General features: G+C 37.4%; 1 protein-coding gene across 1 annotated transcript in view; it reads left to right on the top strand.

Annotated features, from left to right (window-relative positions):
• Positions 1–675: 675 nt before the first annotated feature.
• FAM120B (family with sequence similarity 120B) overlaps positions 676–22,507 on the top strand; it is a gene marked incomplete at its 3' end in the record, with an annotated part of 37,419 nt that continues 15,587 nt past the window's right edge. The window contains exons 1-5 of the mRNA XM_010135503.1: positions 676–1,695; positions 5,179–5,359; positions 11,338–11,433; positions 17,480–17,652; positions 20,608–20,700. Coding sequence (XP_010133805.1) covers positions 676–1,695; positions 5,179–5,359; positions 11,338–11,433; positions 17,480–17,652; positions 20,608–20,700 — 1,563 coding nt within the window. The remainder of the gene's footprint in view (positions 1,696–5,178; positions 5,360–11,337; positions 11,434–17,479; positions 17,653–20,607; positions 20,701–22,507) is intronic.

The following is a 22,507-nucleotide window of genomic DNA, read 5'->3' as shown; positions in this document are numbered from 1 at the left end:
AAATTATGTCTTCAAATGCCGGGATGGTAAAATGGATTGAATTTCTGGTTCAAAGCAAAACCGTTACTTCCAAAACCGTTGCAGATGTAGAGGTATTGCAACTGGTGCCGTGTCAATGGACTATTGTCTTTTAACTCAGATGGTAACTGAGCAATTTGTACAATCAAGGTACAAGACTGATTTCCAAGGTTATTCAGTATTTTTTCCCCCAGACTTCAATTAAAGATGTTAATGTGCTTTTAGCGTGAAAATAAAGCCATTCATTCCCGTGTTGTACACTGTCAGCTAAGATGTTATAAAGCTTTTAATTACAGCTATACTTATTTTTCTAGCAATGCATGCTTTTCTATATTTTATGCTATTAATCTGAAATTTTAGCAGTCTTATTTATGCAAACCTTTCAGTGTTTACAGTTTTCAGTGATAAAAAAAGTAGAAGTGGGAGGCAAAGTGAGTAGGCACTTATATCCAGTTTGTTGACGGGAAGAAAGCTGGTTCAAACTGTTTAAAGGCCAGGACAACACAACAAACTATCAGCAAAAACAGACAACTGACTGTTTGGTTTCCAAGCTGGTTTCTTTGATTGTAGAATTTCATTACATTTCTCAGTATTGCATTTTAGAATGTTGGTTTTGTTTTTCCTCTTTCAGACTTCTGTGAGTTTCAAAGATCAGCCATGGGCATTAAAGGTTTGCAGGGATTTGTGGAAAGAGTTTGCACTGATGCATGCAGAAGAGTAGATCTGAGAGAGATGGCAGAAAAACATCACGTCGATCATCCTGATTTTCCACCTGTTATCGTAGTAGATGCCATGAGTTGTGTTAGATACTGGTACACACCAGAATCATGGGTGTGTGGTGGCCAGTGGCGGGAGTACCTTGCCAATTTAGAGAATTTTATTAAAGCTTTTACAGCAGCTGGTATCAAGTTGGTGTTTTACTTTGATGGAGTGATAGAAGAGAAAAAGAGAGATGAGTGGATCAAACGGAGATTGAAGAATAACAAGGAAATTGCCAGAATTTTTCAGTTTATCAAGACTCACAGGAAACAACCAGGGAGAGGGATGTTCGTTGTTCCTTCAGCTTTACCTACATTTACACGTTTTGCCCTGAAATTTCTTGGTCAAAAAACAGTATGCACATTGCAAGAGGCAGACTTTGAGGTGGCTGCATATGGTTTGCAACACAACTGCATGGGAATTCTTGGGCAGGATAGTGATTATCTCATCTATAATACTTGCCCCTACTTTTCCATTGAGAAGCTCCATTTGGACAGACTGGTCACAGTTATGTATTCTCGGGAAGATCTTTGCCGTGCCTTGGGTCTTACTTTGACACACCTCCCTCTCTTTGCTTGCTTGCTTGGCAATGATGTTGTTCCAGAAAGCTTGTTGGAAGGCTTTTGGTATAAATGTTTAGTCACCAGTCCTCACAAGAATAGCGGCTACTGCAGAAGAACTAACGTACTTCTAGCTGTAGCAAATTACATCTCAAAAGTTCCATGCTCATACAGCAGCCTGAAACACTTGGAAGATGTGCTACCTTTGGGATCAGACAAGACATTACTTTACCGAGGAGTAGAGTCCTATCTTTTGCCTGGGCAGCAGTCTCCCTGGATTCCTCCCAACCTAACAAATTGCCAGACGGTCTCCGTTGAACAACAAACAGCTATGTGTCAAGATAAAGAAATCTTTCAGGTATCCTGTTTTTTAAAGCTTAATGGTTCCTCTGTTGTCATGATACTTAGTGGAAGTTGGTAATGAGTACGTCAAACCTATTGATTTAAATTTGCTTGAGAAAAATCTTTTGTCTGTTAAGTACAGACATCACGATGCAGCACATTTAATTAATAGTGGTTCCTCTCTTTTTGAAAAGTCAAGTAGCTCAAGCAGTGGGTAGTAGATCCTGTATAGGCCTGTAGCTGGGTGTAGAGACTTGCTTTTTGCTTTGAGAACTCACAGGCCACCTGCAACTGGTCAGTTCTGCTTGGCTGTGCCTGCCACATGCAGTCCAGGTACCAAAGACAGCTGTGCTAAGAATCCAGAAGTTGAAGTTGCTCTTGTGGAGGAGATGAGGAAATTTCCTATAAATCTGTATTTCGTTATTTTTGGATCTGGTTAATTATCCTTCTGATACATTGTCCCTGAATGAAGCAAAAGCACTTTGAGTGGCTTGTTGATCCTTAACGGGTGGGGCTGCACTACAGAATTTCACTTTTGGCTTCTCACAGGAGCAGAGATGCACTGGTGTTGGGTGAGAACCGGTACAGTCAGACTGGGTCACTCTGAGAAACTAGCTATATTAGCTGAGCTACCTTGCATCAGGCTTTATGCAATAGTAGTAAATCTAGAGTACAATTCTGTAAATTTGTGACAGTTGAGATAACATACTGAGATTTAATAAAATAATCAATATGAGGTAGTGTGTTTTGGACCCTATATTAGCCATCTGTTACTCCCTATTTTGTTAGGTGCCTATAGATTTATAGAGAGTCTTTTTTTGTCTGTCTTTTACTTATCTTAAGCATTTGCTTTAAAACTGTTTTTCTCTTTCCTCATATCAGTCTGAAGTAATCCTATGATTTACATTTTCCTTTTCTAAAAAGACTCAAACATTTTAAAACTACATTATATCCTATGTAATCCTTATTTCAGCTAAACTGCAGATATATTTGGGTCACAGTTCTCTCACATCATGTTGAGCTACTACTGTAATAAAGTAACAATTTTAGAAACTCCATTGAAGAATGCCTCACTGCATAAATCCTATGTTAAGCCAGTCCCTAGGCCAAGGAAATTACAGTCAACGTTGTAGACATGTTAACTCGTCTTTTAGTTTTGTTACTGGTATTTAAATATTTGTATATATAATGTGTGTGCTTTGCTTCATGTTGTGAAACTCGTATGTAGTTCTGCTTACCTTCCACATAATCTGAACTGCACGTAAATGACATACACAGCTCAGTGCCAATGTTGAGGACATAGTCCCATGTTGCAGTTTCTCTAGGAAGAGCATGACTTTCTAGCTGACTGTAGGTGTAAATCAGAAATATTTGTCAAGATACAACATTGAATATAGCAGTACTTTTGAAATCAGCTTTTTTTTTTTTTTTTTTTTTTTTTTTTTTTTTTTTTTTTTTTTTTTTTTTTTTTTTTTCAGTACATAAGCATGTGTAGATTAGTGGCAAATTGCAAGAAACTAGAATTTTCAAATACCCTCCAGGACTCCCGTTCTTGGCAGGCTCCGGCTGCCCTGTGCCCGGGTCTGTGATGTCCGGAGGTAGAGCAGCGACTCTTTCACGGGCACCCCCTTGCCGTGGGGAAGGAGCTTGAATGCCCTCGTGAGGTTGAGAGCTGTGCTGGTGGGGGCATGTGCCTTTGGTAGGTTCTGCCAAGCCAGACAGGTCTCAACTGAAGGGTCAGACAAGTGTGTCCACGGGCAGGATGGGCTCACTAGCCTTCGGGCAACCATCCTAGGAGAAGGACAGCTCTGACTCCAAACCCGGGCAGATGGAGCTCGTTTAGCCTTGTAAGGCATCCATCATCTAAGAGAAGGACACTCTAACCAAACCTACGACCTGAGGACTTCGCTGTCACCATCCAAGCTCGCTAGGACCTGGCAGATGAACCTCAGGTGTAAAGGGTGGAGCCAGTTCCGCGCACGCTGCGCCTCACCTAAAAAGTCCACCGCGCAGCCCCGAAGGGTGCACTCATCGCTTGCAGTGAGTGTGGGAAAAGCCCTTCCCAGATCTTCGTTCGCGAAGCCAAGCCATGATGATGATGAGAATTTTCAAACGATCTCATATCTGTCACAGTGGTTTGTCTGACAGTTCAATGCTTTGTTGAAATCATGCTTAGAAATACTTAACTCTTTGTTTTTGTTTTATACGAAAGTACATTCATATATTTGGAATACTGAAGTATTTCTTCTAGGGCAACCATTAATTTATTGCTATAATATATTAATTTATTGCTCTGTTGATTGGTATTGTACACAGAAGCCCTCATCAATTTTATGCTTGTGAGAATTTCTTCCGAAAGTATGAGATTTCACTAGAATTAGTTTTGATCAGTAATGTCCCAGTGATTGACTGCATCTTTGACCTGCTGAGTTCCCTGGTTTGCAAATGCTGGAATTCTGCAGAAATGGAGAATTGGGGTCTGGCTAGCAGTCTGGAAATTCTCAGTGAAAGAGACTGAAGTAACTGCATGGATAGCACAACTCAAAAACAACAGGTAGCATGACACGTGCAGGGAAGACAGAGCAGAGAAACCTCAGCGCTTACTCACAGTGTGGGTTCAGGAGAATTTATTAGTGGCACCTCATGGAAATAGTTGTCTCTGCTCAGCTGTTTGAACACCCCCATAGTTATGGTCTGAGGCCGTGAAGTAGAAAGTCACTGGCTCTGCACTTGGCCAGTTCAGGTCACGCTCGTTCCTGGTTGAAATTCTGCGCTGCCTGAAAGCGGCTTTGTTGCTTCTGCATCTAAGCTGCTCCAGACCAGCAGTACCTGTTGGTGCTGAGGCTGCTCATAGCCAGCCGCAGTAGCAAGACATATCAGCACCCAGTGTGTCGTTAATATACAGCCTAGGTGATGCTGTGATTCCCCTTTTCAGCAACAACCTGCAGACCTGCTTTTTCTTCCTAGAGGAGATTGTATTTCTTTTCTTAGGGAAGAGCTATTGCAAAGTAAAAGTGTGCTGAAGTTAAGTATTCTAATTTCACCGCAATGTAAGCTTTGCAGAGTCAGCTCAGGAAAGAAATGGTGCTGTCTTATGTAGTTCATCTTGCAATAAAATTAAAAGTTTGGGTTTTGTCATGCCTTCACTCACTATTTAAAGAGGGAAGATACATTTTCAGGTGACTAAAGAAGGGCATTTCATTTTTTTATCTGAATTCAGAATTCATTTTAAGAATAATTACTCTCTACATAACTGTCATTAGAAAACCCAAGTTTTTAGGATTCAAGGACAGACTAAGAAAGGCAATTATAGGATTTCTGTCCACAAAAATATGCTATACTGGTGTTCTTTGAAAAAGCACTTGTTCCCTTCCTGGACATTCCCTCCATTTCCACTGATAGAGAAAGTACTATTTCCTCGAACAGTGAATACATTTTGTTAGTTTTTTGACCCTTCTTAGTTTTGAGATAATGCCTTCTTCCTTCTTTGAACAAACAGTTAGCTAAAGAACAACATATCCAATCTGAAAATTATGCAATCTTCAATATCCTGAGTAATGGAGAGATTGAATGCAGCAACTCTTTGGAAGATGAACGTGATACAGAGATTCCTGGACAGGCACTTATCTACCGCCCAGCTCGTCAGCATATTTATTTTGTCTTGTTGGAACCTGGAAAAGGTAAGGATTCAGTTACTTACCATTATTCAAGATACTTTAAAGTTCTGAAATATGAAATCTTGGACTCATTGTTTCAGAGGTTGCATCAGCATGCTTTTAGGATAAAAACTGGGCAGCAGAAGTTTACTTCTTAAGGAATCAAGAGAAAACGTGACAATGAAATTTGCATTTTCTACATGGTGTTCAATTTCAGTGCTTTTAAAGAGATTTTTAAAGATTTGGGATTTTTTTCCTTGTTAAATGGGAAGTTCTGTAAGTTGTTAATAATCTAAAGATTGAGGGAAACGATGACATTTAGAAGATTTTTAAAGTTTGAGAGGATATGAAAACTAAAGTTGCTTGGTAAGTGTTGCCCCTGTTGAATTGGTGAGTTGTAATACACTTCTGCAAAACAGTAATGCACCATTACAGTTTTTTCTTCTGTTGATTTTCAGTCTACAAGCTTAAGAACAGTGGGTAGTCAAATATAGTTACTGTAGTAACACAAATGCAAGTAGTCATGCCTCTGATTATTAGTTCTTTCATCAAAGTGCAAGAAAATATGACTTCTTTATCCAGTGGTATAAAAGGATTCTGTAGCAGGTATATGTATATCTGTGCTTCCATTATTCTGCTTTTAAGACAGAGAATCCTTTATTTACATCCTTGGGCAAATTTTACATTCTTTTGACTTCCATTAGTTAAATGTTATCTTTACAGTGTCTTTTAGGCAGTGAGTTGAAAATTAAAAATGAACTGAACTTTTATTCTTCTTAATATGTTGGTTTCTCCTTGATAATAATTTTATGTTTTACTGATGACAGTGCACCACCGTCAAACCTAATATTCAAACTATGTGCTTAGAAAGGCTAAGAAAGGAAATTAAGTACCTTAAGGAAGCTTCAGTAATGAGAGGTTGAAGTTGTGCCATAATAGGAAAAACTGAGTCAGAGTTTACATAGTCATTTGGAAAGAGTAACAAAAATCTCAGCAGAAATCATGCACATCTGTCATTTTTCATTTTTCAGCCTACTGCCTCTAAGTTTTGTAGACAATTATAATTTGGTTGGGTTTTGCTTATTCCTCTGAGCAGCAGGCTATTCATTGATGTTTTCAGAAAAACCCAGACCAAACTTCTAATTAACAGTTGTTGCTGTGAGATGGCAGAGTAGTAGGCAGAGCTGCATTTGTGTAACAGTGTTTGTAGTACTCTGATGAAGATTAGAACTGAAATACAGAAACATTAATTTAAAATCTTATTGAAAAATGAAATTTGAATGTGAAAGATGTCTTCTTTTAAGGAAGTGATTTTAGAATAAAACCACAGATACTATTTGTTCTCAGTTCATTTTTCAAATTCCAGAGTTAATTTTCTAATGCAAATCGCAGTGCACTCTTAATGCTTAACCCTTGCAGAAAGGTAGATAGAGTGCGCTTGTGCAGGCCTACCTATTAAATCTGCATTTTTTGTGCATGTATCTACCTCTGACTGCTTTAACCATGTCACACGGGTTGCCTTTTATTCCAGTGTACAGTTGCTTCTAAGACACCAGTGTAGATCATTACTCGGAGTCTGTATGGGATTTCGTAACTAAATGTAAGCATTATTTTTTATGAATTTGCTGCTAGACCTACAAAGAAATTTTGTTCTTTACAAAGTAAATAGAATCCTTTGCCAGTTTCCCTCAGATGAGTTGTCTAGATTTTGTAATTTGATGAGAGGTTGGATGGGGAGAAGTAACCTACACTATGCGTAGGTTGTAGTATAATGTAGAATTACTTTGGATTAATATTAAAAAGGAGATTATTGGAAGGAGTAAACCAATTAAAATAGTCTATGTGGAGTCTGCTGCTGTTGTGATACAGTTGCTGATGTGGCTTATTTTAAGCTAACTTGACTAACTCTACGGGATGTTACAGTCTGCAGTGGAGATGTGTGTTAGTGATTCTCTTTTTTACTTCTTAAGATCCAATAAGATTCCTATGTTGGAAATTGACCTCTTTGCAGTTTGAAAATCTGTTTATCTACTCTTAAATAGGTATAGTGAAGCAGCCAAAATTTAGTAAAAGCAGCAGTTACAGTTTTAGTAAGAACAGGTTAAAAATAGCGTAAACTTTTTCCTCTCGTGTGGAATGAGAAATGGTTAGTTTTCAATATGTGGGTTGAGATTTCCAACGGTGCCTAAGAGCCCCAAGAATCCACAGGAGCTGGATGTTGTCGTAGCCTTGAAATCACCCACCTAGACCATGCCACTGCCTGAAGCCGTAGTGTAATAAGCATTTCTTTTGCTGTCAGTGCCAGTCTCTTGCACAGCCAGTCGTTTCTGTCCGTGTGCAACTTCCCGGCTGTGCCGGTGCACCTGTTTGTGCGGCCCCGCTCTCCCCTCCTTTTCTTGCAGTCAGGTGACTAAGCTGGTCCCATTTCCACATCTCACTCTGTGTAGCCACAAACAGCTGTGGCGAAACAGCCCAAGGGAATGGCAGGGAGTGGGAAGGAGTAAGTCAGAGGTCGACGTTAGAAGCGCTGCTGAAAGAATTGCTCATGAAACTATGCCTTTGGTACAGTTTGGTATGTGGTAAGCATGTGTGTACCTTTACTTGGAGAAATGTTACTAGAATCATAGACTTATTTTTTACCTACAAAGGTAAATAAGGGTTGATGGTGATCCTGATAACATGGCATTTGTTGTCTGTGTATTTTAAAAGTATCTTTACAATTAATTTAGCTATTTCTGATAATTATGCAGAATATTGCATATATTGCATATATATAAATAGCCAACTTTAACATCTTTCCTGGAAAAGCAGTATTATTTGAAAAATTTGAGGGGGAAATAACAGTAAATAATGCACCTTGATAGACAGCCAAGCTCTTTCTTTTGTGTACGAAGAGTTCAGCACAAAGCTGGCAGGTTTTGGCCCGAGTGCAGTCGGTGGAAATGCCTGCACCTGCGAGGCTGTTGCCCATTAGGAGGTTATGTAATGTAGCCTAAGCCCGTGGCCAGCTCCTGGAAGTCCTGGCATCACTCCCAGTTCTAACATTAGCAGGCCAGACTGACCCTCTCTTTGACACTGTCAAAAACAGACTGTTAGCAGAATTTTTGCCAGTTATCACCGGTGACCACTCAGGAGGGCTGGCATTGTTCTGAGTGTAAAGGAGCACATATAAGAACTGTCTCGGGTTTTGCCCATAGCTGAAGTTTTCCATGGGCTGCCTAAGCAGTGCTTCCACAGGTTGTCCTGAATCTATTTAAACAAAGGAATTGCTATTTTTTTATTTCACTGGTGATATCCTGTATGTGTACTGTGGGGAAGAAAAATCTGATTAATTAAATTTTTTTTCCAGAGGTATTTCCATGCAAGGAGGGTTGGCATTTAGTAATCATGCCTTAATTTTGTTCTTGATATGTTAATGTGCTGTCAGTTTGCAGGACCTTGATTTCAGCTGTATTTATTTGGCTGTTTATGTGAACAGTAGTATACTTTTGTAACAAATCAGCTATAATACTGAAAAGCACTCAGCTTATGTGGCACCATGTGCTGTACCAACATTCACATGCATTAAAAGAACGAAACTAGAGATTTCCTATTTATTTCTCTTTTTACTGTACTTGAGCTCAATGGGTGATGTAAAAATAGCATTTCACTGGCATTTGGAATCTAGAGACATTTTGATAAGTTGTTCTGTGAGTTGTGGAATTCATAAAGAGTTGACTCCCCCTGCCAGCTTCCCCTCAGCAAAGCTTTTATATTTCCATGTTCCTTCCTAGCATTCTCTTAACTTCCCTCCATGGCCTTGACATCTCCCTCCTGGAATGTGTGGTGTTCTCAAGCATGTCCTCTGTTGTCTCCTGTTCTTCCTAAATCCCATCTACCTTTTTATTCATCTCTCTAGATCTTCCATAGCTACTTATGCATTTATTTGCCATTCAGTGTGTTCAGATACAACAGGTAACTTGACTTTCCTGCCTTTCTTTTGCTTGGTGCCCTAATCTGTCAGCTGAGTCAGCACTTTCACAAAATGTTTAGGAATTTAATACATTTGAAATCTCCTCTGACAGATTTAATTGAAACAGAGCAGTGCACCCATTAATTATTTATAAGATAGATGTCCTAATTGTATTAGGCTTACTTGCTTAAGAAGCCAGGCTAAAATTCGGGAGGCTGAGTGGATTGAATAAAGCAGAGTAATTTACATAACACGTCTTAAACCAGAATGCTAAAACATTGGAATGTTTCTGTAAGTGACTTTGGCATATTAAATTGGAGGGGTTTGTTCATGAAATAGCTTTATCATAGGCAATGATTTGTAATCAAGACATGAGACTATTCAGGTACTGGAATGTGCAGTTTAAGGGTTTTTTTATCTCCCCAGTGTAGGCATCTTTCATTTTGTTCTAGATGTTGTCAGTGAAACATGGCAAGCCAGGTGTAATGCTGTCCCTCATAGCTCAACTGCTGGTTCTTCATTCCCTCACTTTTTCTGGGATTTTGTTCTTCATGTCTATGGGTAAGGAAGGAAGAAGAAGCAGAGCTGTAAAACAGATTTTGTCATGGTCTTTCCCCTCTCTTATGCCTGCCACTACAACTCCGTCTAAGGAATTTCTGCCGTTGCACCCTAGCACACTATTCATTCATTCATTCCAACAGACTTGACCTATGAACAAGATCAGGAAATTAATGTGACCAGACTTTTTGGGGTGGTAGAGGGAGGAAAAGGAGAGTGTTGGAGAAATTTGGTTTGTTTGGTTTGTTTTAAGCTAGATAAGGGTTTTGGTTAGGGTTCATAATGTGGCATCAGAAATGCTTGTGCAGTAAAGTGCAGGGTGATTGCAATTGATGATAAAAGCAGGAATTTTTAAGAACAGTGGCTTCAGCACTGCATGAGACTGGAAGGAATTAGAGATGCAGTCTGTGAATCTGGAAAGGGACAGGGGAAGGGATAAAAGAAAAAGCTTTGCAATTTACCTGGAAAAGATTTGAAAACACTGTTTCAGGTGCCCAGGACTAGCTAAATCTGTTTTTCATACTGTTTACCAGACTACAGAGATTGGAAGTTTAGGGCAGTATGACAGGTGTACGATAAGCAAAATCTCGACAGAATGCAGAAACACCATTTGTAACAACGATAATGATTCTAGCTTTTCGTTTTTATGAAAATCTGCATTGGAGAGATTATGAGCCGACTATCGGAAATTGGATAGACTGCATTTCAAAAATTCTTAAATGCTTGATTTTTTTCTGAGCATATTTTAATTTGTGGGGTTTTTTTAAAGCATCAAGTAGTTAGATGCACAACTCAGGTAGTGAATCCTTTAATTTAAGAAGCACGCTACACTTTACTGGGGAGCGGGGCAGAGTTGGGGTTAGAGGGTAGGAAGCCACTTAAGCTATTATGCATAAACAGTCCCTTTATACTAGATAAAAGGTCTGGAACGATGGGCTATAAAAGCTCTACATCTGATGGTGAGATGACTCCACTGCTGTCAGCTTTCAAATAGCTATCAGGGCCTCCTTATAAAGATTTGGTCTCAAACCCTGACACAGGAAATGTCAGGGCAAGTTGGGAGGAGAATCATATTAAGAACTGCCTGCATATGTGACGGTCCTGAGAGAGTGAGGTAGCTCATGTAAGTCCTTAAGCTATGCCAGATGCCTCCATGGCTTCCTGAACTGCCTTGGAATGGGAAGGCTTAAAATTGGCTGAAAGCCATTTTAGAATGCTTTCCACAGACTCTTATACTCACATTTTTGGCTGCAGTTCCCAGCTCTAAACTCATGTTTATAGTACATAATTCAAACTCTCTTCATTTGTTCTGATTATTTGTCAAAAAGATACTAAAACTAATTTTCCTTGGCTTATTTTTAAAGAAGCTGAACAAACAAGTCATTATGAAATGCTTTCTGTTATTGTAGAATCTTGATCACTGCTGCTTCCAACTTCTGAGGCAGTATCAATACTTGCATTTGACTTACTGATGCAATTCTGACTTTTTTAGGTGGAGCCTATCCTTTGGTAAAAGAGTGGTTTGTCTATTTTGGAAATCCTCTGCAGCAGCCGGAGCTGATACAACCGATAGAACCTTCTGTTCCAGGTAGAATAAAAATGTGTTTAAATCATCATTGGATGTTTGATATGGAATCCAAAACAACTGTGGAGAACAAGGAGCTAAAGTAGGAATGTTACATGTCTGTAATTGCTTTTAATTACCCTGTGTAATTCTAATAGGATTCAGCTTTGAGCTACATGATATTACTGTGTCTTGTTAAACCCAGTGCTAATTCAAATATGAGTTCTAAAATGCAAACAATTTCTTAGAGGTTCTAAATACTGCTCTGAGGCCAGAATAAGTGGTGTGTAGGGCTGTAGTAAAATTCTATAAAGCTGTTGGAGAAAATATGTTAATGAGATTGGTGGAGAATATAAAAAAACCAAGGGTCATTTTTAGATCACCTGTGACAATCCAAAAAGAGAATCCAGCTCTCAATAAAAAAATAATTAGGCTATCTGTTTCTGTGGAGCCATTCCTACTGTCTTAAGTCGCAAGTGTTTTATGTGGTTTTATCTTCTTTCTTTTGGTAAAGGAGACATTAAGGAATACTCTAGCGAAATTAGTCTTACGAGGAATCTGTTACATTTGCAAGGAAGTATCTTGCACTCCAGCGAAAAGATTGGGCACTGTCTATGCCACTCATCTCTTTTTACAATTTATCAATAAATTGTATCATGCAGTACAAGTTTAGGATGGGAAGTGAGGAGTGCTGTATCCATTTTGTTATTTCGGAAGGAAAATGGTTCTAATTGTTCATTTATCAATGCTATTGTAGTTGTAAACCCTCTATCTTTCCTCTCACATTTCACTCTCTCTGTCTAGTCGTCTGCTGTCGTGTGGATCAGGAGCTCAGAGGTTTTTTAGTCTTTCATATGAAATGAATTAGTTCCGTCGATATATGATACCATTGATATCTTGTTAAAAAAAATTATTATCTGCTCGACTTTAGGGGAGTAATTAAGTGCTTCTTCCCGCAGTACCCAGAGCTTTCTGTAGCAGTCCTTGTTCTTATCTGGTCTAAATCCAGATTCAGAGGTTGAAATGCATGTTGTTAAAAAAAATTATTATCTGCTCGACTTTAGGGGAGTAATTAAGTGCTTCTTCCCGCAGTACCCAGAGCTTTCTGTAGCAGTCCTTGTTCTTATCTGGTCCACTTTTTTTTTTTTTTTTTTTTGGGATTGCTTTAGTATCTACTTGGTTTTAATTTTCTAGAGTTACAGTAAATTTTCTTTTAAGGTAGCCTAAGACTCTATGTTTGTCTTCATATTTGAAACTCTTATTTAATGAGAGTCTTCAAATTCAAGTGTGAAGGAAAAACAGTTGCTTTTTAGATATCAGCCTTTTCAAAATCCTTTTGAAAGGAACTGTTTGAAAAGAAATGAGTTATATAGACAAAATGCAAACAAGGTTTCATTTGATATATGGCAGTTTCATTGTCCAATATCCCTGATAGAATATTAGGAGGTTGATTATCTAATTGACTTGATGATAGCATGAAATTGCTGTGAAATTTTCCAAATGGATGTGAATATGCAGGGTAAAAACTGATCCGTCTGTCCTGTACAACTGTGTTATTTCAACATACAATGATCTGGGGACATGCATTTGTAAAACAAGCAAACAGAACTCCACAAAGTAAACAACTGACTTACATTTCAGTTTGTATGGCAAATACATTGTATTTATTGTTGTGAAATTTCCTCCCTTTCTGGAGAGGAATCCACTTAACCTCGTGTACTCTGGTTCTACTGCAAACATGCTACGCATAGAACCCACCTTCATGTTGACAATAAACAGGATTTAAAATCACTGTGTTTGTTTGTTGATAGCAACCACATAAGAGGAGTTAATAAAACCAGCATCTTCTCAACCATAATCTGTACCAACTCAGTAATGAAAGGCTGTTCAAGCAGACTATTAAAAAAGGGGTGGAGAACTTCTGGTGTTTATTTTTAGTGCTCTGTTGTCATTCCTTCAGCGAACAAATATTTTTCTAAAATTTTTGCAGTCCATATTTGTATGCCTTACATTCGCTCATGCATCTTTTATTTTCCACAGCATGACTTTCTAATTCACCAAATAAGGTTCTCATTTTTCAGACAGGGATCATATTTAGAGCTAAATTTAAAGAAGTCGTTACAGGAAGTTAGAGTTCAAAGCTGTCAATCAAGATCAGGTTACTCAAAAAGAGAAAAACTGTACTAGAAACTATTTGAAAAATCACAGGTGCAGTTAATCTGGGAAGGTTCTTTGTTCATCTTTTTTGGAAAAAATGATGACCTCATAATCACAACTACTTTCGATATGTACAGAGAATGTATGGGAAATCCTGACTATTCAATTTGATTTAGATCAAAACGTTTGAAGAAAGAATGTTTGATATGAACTTTGCTCATACCCATAAATATTTTAATTTTCCCATTGATCTTTAAAAACTCTTAGAATTCCCACTGCTTTGTGTGTGTGTATGAAACAGCAGACATGTCTTGCATCTGAAAAGCTTGCAGGTGATAGATTGAATGATATCCTTTTTTTAAAAAAAGAAATATCAAATCTTAAAGGCTGTAAGATCATTGCTTAAAATATATTTAAAATATAGTGTGTATTATGTATATGTATTTTTCTTGAGAGACAGTCTTCTGAATTAGCACCTGTGCTTGCTCGCATTCTCTGCCTTTCTTTCTCCTTTCCAGAATGTGTCCTTTCCGTTGAATGAATGTGCTCATGTTTCCCACACATTGACAAAGCAGCACTTAAATTGATAAAAATTATCTCTGTGAAACGAATGTTGTTTTAAGATCTGTGATCCAAGAAAACAGTGTTTAACATCCATATCTTGTGAATCTAGCAGATCTAGTTGATATGTGTGCAGTTTATATGGAACAGAGGAAGTTTTAAAAACTTTACTGGAAATCTATGGATTCTGCATTTTATTTCTGAAAATGTGTAGGGTATTGTAGCTTCTGGAAAGCTGTCTCTGGAATGCTTCTTTAATGGTCAGATTTAACTGGCATTTGGGTTTATGACATTTTTAAAATTAGCCACAATTGTTGACAAGTTAATGTTGAGAGTTCCTAGCAAGTACATTTTTATAAACTTACTGCTCAGTATTTACATGAGCACATAAACCAAGGAAGTGTTAAAGTTCTATTACTGGTGTTATAAAATGAAATTTCAATAGTCATTATGTCATGTATATTTCATATACATGAACAGTTAATATTATACATTTATGTCTGTGTAGACAACGATGACGTTTTAAGTTGGTACAAATGTGATGATCACCTTTGTATAAGCCTTGAGTTCAACGATATCATAGTATTAATGCATTCCACAAGTTTTCCATGCATTGCATACTCATAAATCGGTTACTGATTTATGAATTACTGAAGTACTTATTACTGAAGTTCAGACAGATGAAATAAATATGTATGTATTCCCTTTAAGTGCTCTTGTTTATCATGATGTCTTTAAACATATGAGTGAAAAGGAAAAAGGAAAAAAATAACTTAATCAGTGCTTTTTCTCGTAACTTGTTGGTTGCCCATTTTTGTGTTTAGGCCTCCATGGAGGTCTTTCTGATGCTGCTCTTCTTGGAGTTCCCAAGGACTACAGTTTACATATTACTGAACTTCACACAGTTTTGTGCAAGTTCAGAATGACCACAAGCATACGCAGCATTTGAGGATCTCTCTGTAATTCATAGGAAGTTGTCATTCCTATGACCCTGGTAGGGTAGGCAATTTTGTCCGACTAATCTTTACAGAAAACATGTTTCAGTTATATATAAGGACATCCTGTTCTGTTTCACTTTTGTTACTCAGTTTTGGGGTTTTTTAAGGTTAATTTAAAAGATATTTAGACATGTTCAGAAAGTAAAATATTTTTCCTCCCTAACCAACTAAATTTCCCTGTTTCAGGAATGTTTTTTAATTGCTGTAAAGTATGTAGTAAGGATGTAACTACAGCAGAGACCAGTTTGGGGGATCTACTGTATATGAATCTTAGGTCTGTTGTTGACTGTACACATGATGGGAGAGTCATTAAACTTCAGTGTATTTGTTTCTTTGTTTTATTTATCTTTCATTTAAGGGTTAATATAATGGAGCGCTCTTGGGTATTACATGGAATTTAATTACTTGTAGAAGAGATCCTTTCAGAAAAATAATACTTTTGGTTGTTATGTTCCAAAAGGAGATAGCGTCAATTTTTCTTTCCCAGAGTAAATAACTCATAATTCATGAGTACCTCTTTTTCCCAGGCACAAGTTTCTGAAATCGTAGGAAACTGTTTATGGAAGAGATGTCTTGAATTTTTTGTTGAGCTTTCTCAATAAAGATATGTAGCATTGATTATTGATGTAGTTCATGGTTTTACTCTGAAGAAAGAAGGATTTCTATTATTAGGTATACCCCTGAATGAAGTTAATTTAAAAAAAAAAACCTGTATACATGGAAAGAGATTCTTGACATATCTTTTCATATGCAGCTGATTGGGAACCTTCTGGAAAGCAGAAACTATCAAAACTATTTGAGTTTACCCATGTAAAAGTTGTTTCACATGTTAGAGTTGTTTAGCGTTGGTAGTAAAAATTTGCTTTGTTTTGGGTTTTGCATGTTATATTTGCTTTTCTTCCTGGAAGTCAGTCTCTGCTGTTCTTTTTTTTCTTCAAGCAGCAATTGCCTGTATCAAAACCAGTAATCTGAGTCTTACTGTGCTGTCCGTACTGGCCCACTCACTGCCAGCATTTGTGTTATCACTGATCTGCATTTCTAACTCCAGTCGAACAACTGGTGTTTTTTAAAAAATATCTATTTCCCAATAAAATAAGGTTAGAAACACAGATTTTATTTGTTGGTATTACTTTACATGGTTAAAACTTTTGACAGGAGTTAGTTTTTAAAATAACAAAAGGAACATCCATCAGGGAGATGAAGAAAGAAAATACTAACCTCTCTTCTAGTTTCTCCCTCTCCAAAGAATTAATACCATTTGGTTAATGGGCTTTCTTGGCTAAATAAACACCATCTATGTAGATTTCAGCACCTTGTCACTTTAACCGTTTATTATCACCAAGTGTTCCTAACCAGACTACAGCTGCTGCTTGTCACACAAAAAAGGAGGTGTTACCAAATGTAACTTAATTAGTCCACATTGAAAATTCACACCTCGTTTTATTTAACTACAGAAGCGGTGGTACTTTATGGGAGGATTCTGTCTTTAATTGGAATTCTTAGGCATAACCGGTGAGCTCTTCTGTTATTTCAACACATTAGTGTTTATTTTGATAATGGATTAAATGCCATTTAAATGGGGAACAATTTTTACATTAGTTCACATGTGTCACAAGTAGGAAATGGCAGCAAGGGGTAAATATTAAAGATTTAGAGACCACGGTGAATGATACTATAGAAAGATACATTATACAGAACGGGTGACAGTTCTTTTGTCTGCGTTTGCATCAGTGTTTCATACAGTAGCCTAGGGAGTGCAAAATACCAGGTAGCCTTGGGTTTTGTTCTCAAACTGGAGCCTTCTACAGAGGAATCGTACCAGCACAGTGTTTTGTGGAGAATGTGCGTTTGCCAACCAGTGGCATTGGTGACCAGTTTGTTCATTAAAATAGGTGATTATAAGGGAGGCAAAGCGAGGATCTTTCAAGGACCCCTGATGTGCTAGCTCTAGGAGAGAGAGAGAAGAAATAGATATGGCTGTTTTCTGCTGAATCACTATTTTATGACGAAGTTAACCTCATTTAATGCTCTGGATCCCCAAGGGAAAGGACATGTTTGTAGGCAAACTTTGTTCTTGCTTTTACGCCTGCTGTCTCAACGTTGTCTATCTTGTTGTAACAACTGAATTCAGTCCACTCTGCTTAAACATGCCTGTAGTGAATACAATTTGTTTAAATTACAGGCCTTAATTTTTTTTTGTTCAAATGCCAACTTTTTGTCAAATACATTTTATTTTCAACTATGTGGTCCATGCAAGTGCCAAGAGCAGATCAGTTGCTTCCTTTCAGATTGTAATGAGGTAGGCATGTTTTACCTTGTTGCTGCCAAGATAAAATAATGGATTTCATTCGTAGGTGGAACACCTAATTTGAAAACACTGTGGTTTGCCAAAGGACCTGATGTGGAAAAGCAACGGTATAGTACATTTCTGGCATGCTTTCATCTTCAGGAGGGGATGGAAGAGCTCCAAGCTCTAGAAGCACCTGTTGCAGCATTCTGCTGCTTGCTGGCCTATCTTATGATGCAGGTAAGTGGAACAGTTGCTTTTTCTTCATCTGTCAGCCCTGACAGTTGTGTTTGACTAATAAACTTGTTTCTTGCTAGCCCATGCTGGATTTTCTCTTAATCTGCACTGCAGGCATAGTTTGATCAAATATAATAGTACCACATTACAGTATTTTTAATTACTCCATTTAACATGCATCATCCTGTTCAAGAAACACTTGGGGTTATTTAGAAGTTAATCATAACTCTCTCATGTTAATGACAAAGCCCCATGAGCAGTTTAACAGAGAGAGTGTAAACTGAGGGATTTCCCCCCACTTTTGGGGACCTATTTGCCAACTAAAGCTTTGTTTTTTATGTTTCACTTGTGTCATCCAAGATGACATGCCCTCAGGTGACTATGCAGGCCGTGCACACAGACAGTGTAAATAGTCAGCTCTCACTACCTTTTCAGACCATCTTGTCAATCTACCCAGTTTCAAGGCAGAATTGAGGTTATGGCTCTTCTCATTAAATTCTGAGTAATAGGGGATCATTAGGTAGCAGTTCTGTTATAATTCCAAACGTTTGGCAGCCTAAAGACTACCTTAATTATAATAAAAAGGGACACAAGATTAAATACAATATTGCATCATTATTTATATTTCTCTCAGGTATTTGGTTTATTGTCCGTACTTGCCACATTACAAATGCTGATCTTGGAAGCGGATTTTCCTCCCTGAGGATGAGAAAATTATAATGCCTTTATCTAATCTGATAAGCTCTGTTGCACTTTTACTTACACTGAGCTGCATTTTGTCTTTGTTTAGTTTTTTCAGACTTCACTTTTCTCAGTAACAGATTTCTAATGGTGTGTGATACATGAAAACAAGTTCTCTTTGGCTTTTTCCTTCACTCATGTTTGCTCAAACTTAGATTGTGCATTGAGGACATACAATAGGAATTACACAGCAATCCATATATCCCTTCTTTTTTGTAACTTTTTGATAGCAGCATATAAATGGAAACTTTTGAAGGTGAAACTAATTAAACATCATTTCCTGCCTTTTGGTTTCGATTCAACAAGATACATATTAAGTCCTTAGCTTTTAATGTACTTTAAGTGTTTTTCCCATTTGAATATGAAATCACGTTTTCATTTATTTGTTTTCACTGTTTCGTTTATTTATTATGCTACCCTGTAGACCTTTTCGTAGCATGATTGCTAAAGTATTTGAGAAGGGTTTCTTCAGTGGGACTGAGGAGTAACAGGGCAGAACACCTACAGAACTGCGGATTTACTGAGCCTTGATCACAGCGCATTAATAAAACGGGAAAACAAATTGCTCGTTAGAACATATTATCCAATGGCTAATGTTAAAAACAGAGATGAAAACAGTTTTGCAGCTCGTGTTTTCAATAAGAATAATAGCAGAGAGATCGTGCAAAGGGTTTAGTTTGAGGGAAGGTTTTTCATGATAGTACCATTTTTTCAACACCTGTCCTGTCCTCCCAGTTATCTTCTGCCCTCTGAGTTGCACTGATCTACCCTGTGAACCAGACCAGGGGGTTGATTTGGATTAAAATGTTTTTCATTTTTTCATTTTTCAACTAACTTTGGTTAGTTCCATGGTATTGTCCATTAGTTTTCTTTGAGAAGAAAACAAGAGAGTCAGCGGCTGTGCTTTGAGCTGGCCGTACTGCTTCCGTTTGGTTTATAGCTGGGAGGACAATGCTTGTCTGACTGTGGCCTAATTCTTGTCCTTACTGTACACTTTAGTCTTTTGTATTAGAGAGGGAAGGTGGATTGTTACCCCAAAGGTGAGTTAACTCGAGCACTTCTAGGTTGCCTTGAAGCATACTAACATAATTTCCTTCAGCTCATATGAGGGAGAAATAAACTTTTTTAAAACTTCATTTCTTACCATTTAATCTAAATTAAAACTTGGGTATAAGCAGGAACCAGCATACTGACCAACCCATCTGGCTTCCTCAAAATGTACTTGCAATTATTTAATCAAAATTTCAGACACTGTTTTTTTTTTTCAGAAGTGAGGAAAATTTTCCAACAAGCAAATCTGAACTCCGTAAAGAAAGTGTTGATTTGAAGAGTAATCTTTTCACTGAGGGTACTTTTGAAATATCTTCCAAATGAATAACAACAGTAGTGAAAAAAATTACAAAATAATAGGTCTGTCTTTAAAATTGGGGAAAGGAGTGAATGAGCTCAAATATCAAACTGGAGCCTCCAGAGAAATGCGAAATTTCCTTTTCAATTTCTTACAGTTTTGGAAAAAGTCTGACAATGAAAGTGTGGCAACTCACCAGGTTCAGTTACTAAATAAAATATTTCTCTAAAGCAGTGTTTTGATACTTGCAAGTATTTTGGGTGATCTGCTCTGTTTGAGGCATTTCCTTGCTGTTGTACTTGCAAGCAATCTTTGACTTACTTTGCTTAGGACAAAGTTGTGCAAGTGTTAAGACTTGTTTTGTAGAGGAAAGACACTTTTTTGTTACTTCAGTGTATACCTTTAAAGTTTGCAACGGATAACCTTGTAACCATTAGAAGGAAATCCTAATGGTCATCACATCTGTGGTTTTTTGAGGAGGTTTTTATTCTGGGTCTTGATTATAAATCAATTTATATATATATTTTTAATCTCATTTTTTACTATGCTTAGCATTGTGGAGATGAAGGAATTTCCTGATGCTAACAAACTCCAAGGGAAAAGGAGAAGGGAATACATAAAGGGTGGGCATTTTGTTTGGTATGTGGAAATCCATGTGGATACACTATACAGGAGTATTGGGGGATGCATGTCATTCAAGTTGTGAAAGTATTTTGTTCCTTCTCTTTTCCAAAATGATGCATTCATGGTGGTCATACCTTCATGAGGTCATTGATTTAAGTTGGATGTGCTTGAGCAAGAGGACTCAATTGTCAGAAAGTTCCTCTTCAGAGCTTTCAGATAATGTATTATTTTTTCATCTGTTTTAGGTCAGTAGCCTCTCTCTGGAGGACTTAAATGCATTTGTGGCACTCATTCTCTGCCTCAAAGGGAAGTCAGCTGCTCAACTGGCAGGTTTGCAGGTATGGATTGGAATAATTGAGTAACACAAAATGTTTATGTAACTTTAGGGTAAATATTTTTGGGGAAAAGTCTTTTATATTAAGTTATTTCAGATACAGAAACTGAAGGTTGTGGTAAATATACAGGCTTTTAATGTGCTGTAGTTCATGTGAATACTTGTGTTTGTTAATCACATAAAAAATAAAATAGCAAGAACATTTTCTAGTGCTTGAAGTCCTAGCATGAGCGAATTAGTCTCAGATTTCTTCATGACTTGGCTTCCAGACTTCCAGCTGATGGAAAATTTGTAATGGTGAAATCTGTCTTGCAACATTGCTTCATTCTTTTTTCCTGAGGAGTTTGGGACATAACTTGTATAAATATCACTACATTAAATGAAGTCTAGTATTACTACTTGTGGGAGAACATAAACATGTCATAAACCTAACCAGAAAAAATGTCTTGTTACCTGTTGAGGCCCACTATAGTGAAGACCTTTTGGATCACACTGTTCTGTAATCAGTCCTTTTTAAATTGTTATGTACTCTGTGCAAATCTGTTCTTTTCCTATCTTCTTGAATCCACATGTGGAAAAGCAGGTTCCTAGATGGTTATTACAATAAATAGTTCTTGCATATCTAATTGCACAAGAGTATTTTCAATCTCATAGCTTGGGGTTGTATTTAAAGTATTAGCAGTGTACAGCACTGACAGCACATGTCAATGGTTATTTGAATTGTGGGTTTACTTAAAATAAGTGGAAAAGGGTTAGAAATGTTTGGAACTGTAACAGATCTTCAGTCTGAAGATCTTGCTTTTATTTCCAATAAATTTTCTGTAACTTCGAACAATCCATGTTAGAGTCTTAAAAGTACCAACTTTTGTTACCAACAAAAGGTAAACCAACCACTCTTGTTACTTTTAATTCATTTCTAGTGCACAGGGACCATAATAACAAAACTGGTGTAATTCCAGTTTCATTATTTGATTCATTATAACAGATAAAGTCCAGCCTCCTGTCTAATTTTTTCCTAATACCTCACAAATTTGTTCTGCAGCCCATCAAGTGTCAGATTTGTGTAACAAAAAGGAAGCAATGAGATGAAGGCAAAATGGAAGACAGTGAAAATGTGGGATTTATTTCTGTCAAAGACATTATTGTACATTGTGCCACATTTGACAGTGAGAGTATAGGGTATCATTATTTTATCAAGTTTGTTGTCAGTTAAAGCATAAAGGAAACCAAGCATAAGCAGGAAGTGTTGAAACAATTTGTTTATAGGTGCACCTACAGGTACTATTATGTAAGTTTTCAAAATGCTTGGAAGTTTATTCTGTTTGAATTAGATGTTTTTGTGTGACTCACTGGTGGTGTGGTTATATGAAATTATAAACCTGCGCATTGCATCCAAACACGCTTTATTGATCAATGTGTACTACTTATCAGCAGTCATTCTACTAATTCAAACTTGTTCACATACTTTTTTAACTTTCCCACAAAGCTTATGGCAGGTCAAATACTGTCTGCTGAGAAGCTGGTCTTACACTCTGTCATGAATCACTCCATGAAGCGGACAATATGTTGTTGGAATTGACTTACACGTGCTATTGGCAGATACTTTCCAAACTTACACTGCTCTGCAACTTATTAAGCACTTCAGGCACTGACCTCCAGAAACCAACAAAAGCTTCATATAATGCAGTTGAAATTTTTGTATCAGGCTATTTTGTGGTATTCTACTGAAATTCAAGGTAGTGCTTTTGGTAGTGGTTTGAGCCAGAATAAATCCCTCTGAAATGAATAGTGTGGCCATTTTGGCCTCTTTC

This window comes from Buceros rhinoceros, unplaced genomic scaffold (assembly GCF_000710305.1).
Source record: "Buceros rhinoceros silvestris isolate BGI_N320 unplaced genomic scaffold, ASM71030v1 scaffold15354, whole genome shotgun sequence".
Lineage (NCBI taxonomy): Eukaryota > Metazoa > Chordata > Aves > Bucerotiformes > Bucerotidae > Buceros > Buceros rhinoceros.
The sequence above is the reverse complement of the archived record's forward strand: the minus strand, read 5'-3'. Positions and strand labels throughout refer to the sequence as shown.